This window comes from Sphaerodactylus townsendi, linkage group LG15 (assembly GCF_021028975.2).
Source record: "Sphaerodactylus townsendi isolate TG3544 linkage group LG15, MPM_Stown_v2.3, whole genome shotgun sequence".
Classification (NCBI taxonomy): domain Eukaryota; kingdom Metazoa; phylum Chordata; class Lepidosauria; order Squamata; family Sphaerodactylidae; genus Sphaerodactylus; species Sphaerodactylus townsendi.
The window spans coordinates 35,559,409-35,563,378 of NC_059439.1; the positions used below are offsets into that span (position 1 = coordinate 35,559,409).

The 3,970-nt window shown below is 47.5% G+C and overlaps 1 protein-coding gene across 1 annotated transcript; it reads right to left on the reverse strand.

Moving 5' to 3' along the window:
* On the reverse strand, positions 1-1,252 carry LOC125444412 (olfactory receptor 49-like). The gene is made up of 2 exons (XM_048516821.1): positions 673-1,252; positions 1-377 (listed from the first exon to the last, which is right to left on the reverse strand). Exons 1-2 carry the CDS (start codon positions 1,250-1,252, stop codon positions 1-3), a joined length of 957 nt encoding a protein of 318 aa, XP_048372778.1.
* Positions 1,253-3,970: the final 2,718 nt, after the last annotated feature.

A 3,970-nucleotide genomic window follows, 5' to 3' on the forward strand; every position in this document is an offset into this window, starting at 1 on the left:
CTATGGGACACTCTTCATTTTATACGAGAACATTTTACAGTCCAAAGCACCCTTTAAAGCATTTTGGACCTGCTGATTCCGCAGACTGTAAACAAAGGGGGTCATGAGAGGGCACAGGAAATTGTTGAGAACCGCCACAACTTTGTTGAAATTGTGCCCGCCACCTTCCACTGGCGTGACATACATCGATATGCAGGTGCCGTAGGTGATGGTGACCACAGTTACATGGGCAGCACAGGTGGAAAAAGCTTTCTGCCTACCTGCTGCAGTCGGGATGTGGAGAACTGTGTCAATAATCCTCACATAAGAGACTGTGGTGACTGCTAACGTCCCTAGTAGAGAAAACACAGCAGAAAGTAAGCCAATGAGTTCAAGGAAGAAGAAGAAGAAGAAGAAGAGTTTGGATTTATATCCCCCCTTTCTCTCCTGCAGGAGACTCAAAGGGGCTTACAATCTCCTTGCCCTTCCCCCCTCACAACAAACACCCTGTGAGGTAGGTGGGGCTGAGAGAGCTCCGAGAAGCTGTGACTAGCCCAAGGTCACCCAGCTGGCGTGTGTGGGAGCGCACAGGCTTATCTGAATACCCCAGATAAGCCTCCACAGCTCAGGCGGCAGAGCGGGGAATCAAACCCGGTTCCTCCAGATTAGATACATGAGCTCTTAACCTCCTACGCCACTGCCGCTTATCTCCACAGTGAAGTTGATGTAAAGGCCTGCTGTCACAGAAGAAATGATCAATGACATTTGGGCCACAGCAGGGAAGCTGAGTGGTGTATATGATTTGACCAAAAACCAAGAAGAAGCCTCCTGCCCAAGATGAGAGCACCAACAGGGCGCAGAAGCGATCGTTCATGATGGTGGTGTACCGCAGAGGGTGGCAGATGGCCATGTACCTGTCAAACGACATCACCGTCAGCAAGAAGAAATCAGTGGTGCCCAAAAAGAAATACACAAAGGTCTGGCTTACGCAGCCAACTAAAGAGATCTGTTTCCTGCCCGTGGCCAGGTTAATCATGGTTGTTGGTATGACAGCAGTGGTGTATCCGATTTCCAAGATGGCGTAATTTTGGAGGAAGAAATACATGGGGGTTCGGAGATGGGAATCCACCAAAGTAAGGAAAATAATGAGCAGGTTTCCTGTGACGGCAATAAGGTACATGATTAAGAAAAGCACAAAGAGAAAGATTTCTAGTTTGCGGTTCTCAGTGAATCCGAGAAGTAAGATCTCTGTGATCTTGGTCTGGTTCTTCATAATGATGTGTGTTTTTTAGCCATAAACTGTGTGTGTGTGTGTGTGGGGGGGAAGTTTTGGAAACAAATCAGTCTTTCAGAAACAGGGTTATTTCTAGACTAGACCAACGAACCACCTTGATCAGCAATATGTTTATAGGAAAAATACTAGGAGGACCCTCCAACCATCACTACTCTTAACTTTTCTCAACCGTAAGGAGTCTCAAAGCAGCTTGCCAGCTCTCCCCCTTCCCCACCCCTCAGCAGATACCTTGTGAGGTTGGTGAGGCTGAGAGAGCTCAAGGAGAACTGAGACTGGCCCAAGGTCAACCAGCAGGCTTCAGGTGGAGGAATGGGGAAAAAGCAGTTCACCAGATTAAAGCCTGCAGCTCATATGGAAGAGAGGAGACTCAAACCTGGTCTTCCAGATGAGAGTAACAAGAATGATTGAGGGATTGGAGCACCTTATGAGGAGAGGCTGCAGCGTTTGGGACTCTTTAGTTTGGAGAGGAGACGTCTGAGGGGGGATGTGATTGAAGTCTATCAAATAATGCATGTGGTAGAAAATGTTGACAGAGAGAAGTTTTTCTCTCTTTCTCACAATACTAGAACCAGGGGGCACACATTGAAAATGCTGGGGGGAAGAATTAGGACGAATAAAAGGAAAAAAATTCTTCACGCAACGTTTGGAATATGCTTCCACAGGAGGTGGTGATGGCCACTAACCTGGATAGCTTTAAAAGGGGCTTGGACAGATTTATGGAGGAGAAGTCGATCTATGGCTACCCATCTTGATCCTCCTTGATCTCAGATTGCAAATGCCTTAGCAGACCAGGTGCTCGGGAGCAGCAGCAGCAGCAGCAGGCCATTGCTTTCACATCCTGCATGTGAACTCCCAAAGGCACCTGGTGGGCCACTGCGAGTAGCAGAGGGCTGGACTAGATGGACTCTGGTCTGATCTAGCAGGCTTTTCCTTATGTTCTTATGAGTGCTAGCTCTTGAAGGTTTTTGTCAAAAATGTCATTCTAAATGCTACCCTGACTGTGTTACATCCGAAAAGGAGCCCAATACCAAATGTCCACAATAGATTTGATTTCACTGCCTACTCGATTTCTTTTAGACACCACTGCATTTTACGTGAAAGATGGGGCCTCAGAAAAAAAGGCCAGTTTGATGTACATAAAAATAAACACAGCATGCAAAAGCTTACCCTGATTAGGCATCAATTTCAGCAATCTCTTTCTTCACACTAGCAACCAGCCTGCCTTTCCAGGGCTTCCCTCTATGGCAGGGGTCTCCAAACTACGGCCCGGGGGCCAAATGTGGCCCACTGAAGGCATTTATCCGGCCTGCCAGGCATGGCGGCGATGTGCAGTGGGGGCTCGAGGGAGAGGAGGAACCGGCCCCAGCGGCTGTTGATTGCAGTTACATGATGGCACCCCCAAATCTCCATGAATTTTCTGACCCAGAGTTGGAAACCTTACATGTGGCAACTCCTGCTCCACCCTTCCCTCTCAGCTACTCCATGTGTTGCTCTCAGGCTTTCTGTTCTGCCTCACTCCCATTGGCATCAGCCAGGCTGGTGAATCGCTCGCTGGCTGCTAGGGAGGAAGGACCCAGGAAGATACCTAATCCTGGGTTAGATGGAATGCTTCATTGGGAAAGTTCTGCTTTTTTTAACAGGGGAAGGTATCCCAACAATATTTGGAGCCCACCCTGTACTTGACACACTTTGGTCACTGTTCTAAAAATAGACCATGACAGAAAGGCTGAAAGGTGAAATCAAACATTTTGCAATCATTTGTGCATAGGAATTTGTTCATAGTTTTTTTTAGCCCGCCCCTCCAACAGTCTGAGGGACAGTGAACTGGCCCCCTGTTTTAAAAGTTTGGGGACCCCTGTTCTATGGCTTCCTTCCCAGTCAATGGATCTGGAAATCCCTTCCTTTTGTAAGATGATGTACATCTCAGCAGAACTTCATAGCTAATGGCTCCTTTCAGTGTTTTGACCTCTGGGGAGTGTGCAGGCGTCACCCAGTGGAATTGCATCATTCCAAATCCATTGCCTTCAATATACTTAGCAGTGGCGTAACACCAATGGGAAAGGGGGGGTGCGACGCCCCGGGCATGTGCTGGTGCAGGGGTATGGCCAGAGCATGGAGGGGGTGTGGCAGGGGTGCAGGGCACGTGCGTGCCCTGGGCGCAGTTTCCCCTCGCTCCACCCCTGATACTTAGAAAAGGGTAAATCCAATTAATCAAAGATAACAAATCTAAAAGCATAATTTCTCACTGGGACTCTCTTATCCAGGCTACATTGTCAAGTATTTCTAGGAAATTTTGGGCAATAGTATCTGGCGATTTGCATCCGAGTATTAACCCCATGTCTAGTATTCCTGCATGTGTGTGGTACTTATATTTCCAAAAGCTATTTATGTAATGCTGAGAGGGATAGGTCAATACCCCAAGACCGAGTCCAATTTCAGGATACGCCTAAGGGGGCACGAATCATTGTGGCGGAGGTCAGGGTGTGGATCGACCAACTCAAGTTGCGCAAATATCCAGGCCTGGATGCACTGTCTCCAATTCTATTTAAAATGAACATAGAATGGTGGGCTTTGTAAATTTTAGAAACTGGTATTGAAAGTGGTACTGTCAAGTTTTGTGCATGCCTGTTTTACTGTGTTATCTAAAAGTTACCATGTTGTACTTGTAAATGTTGAATAGATGCTGAGCTGCACTGG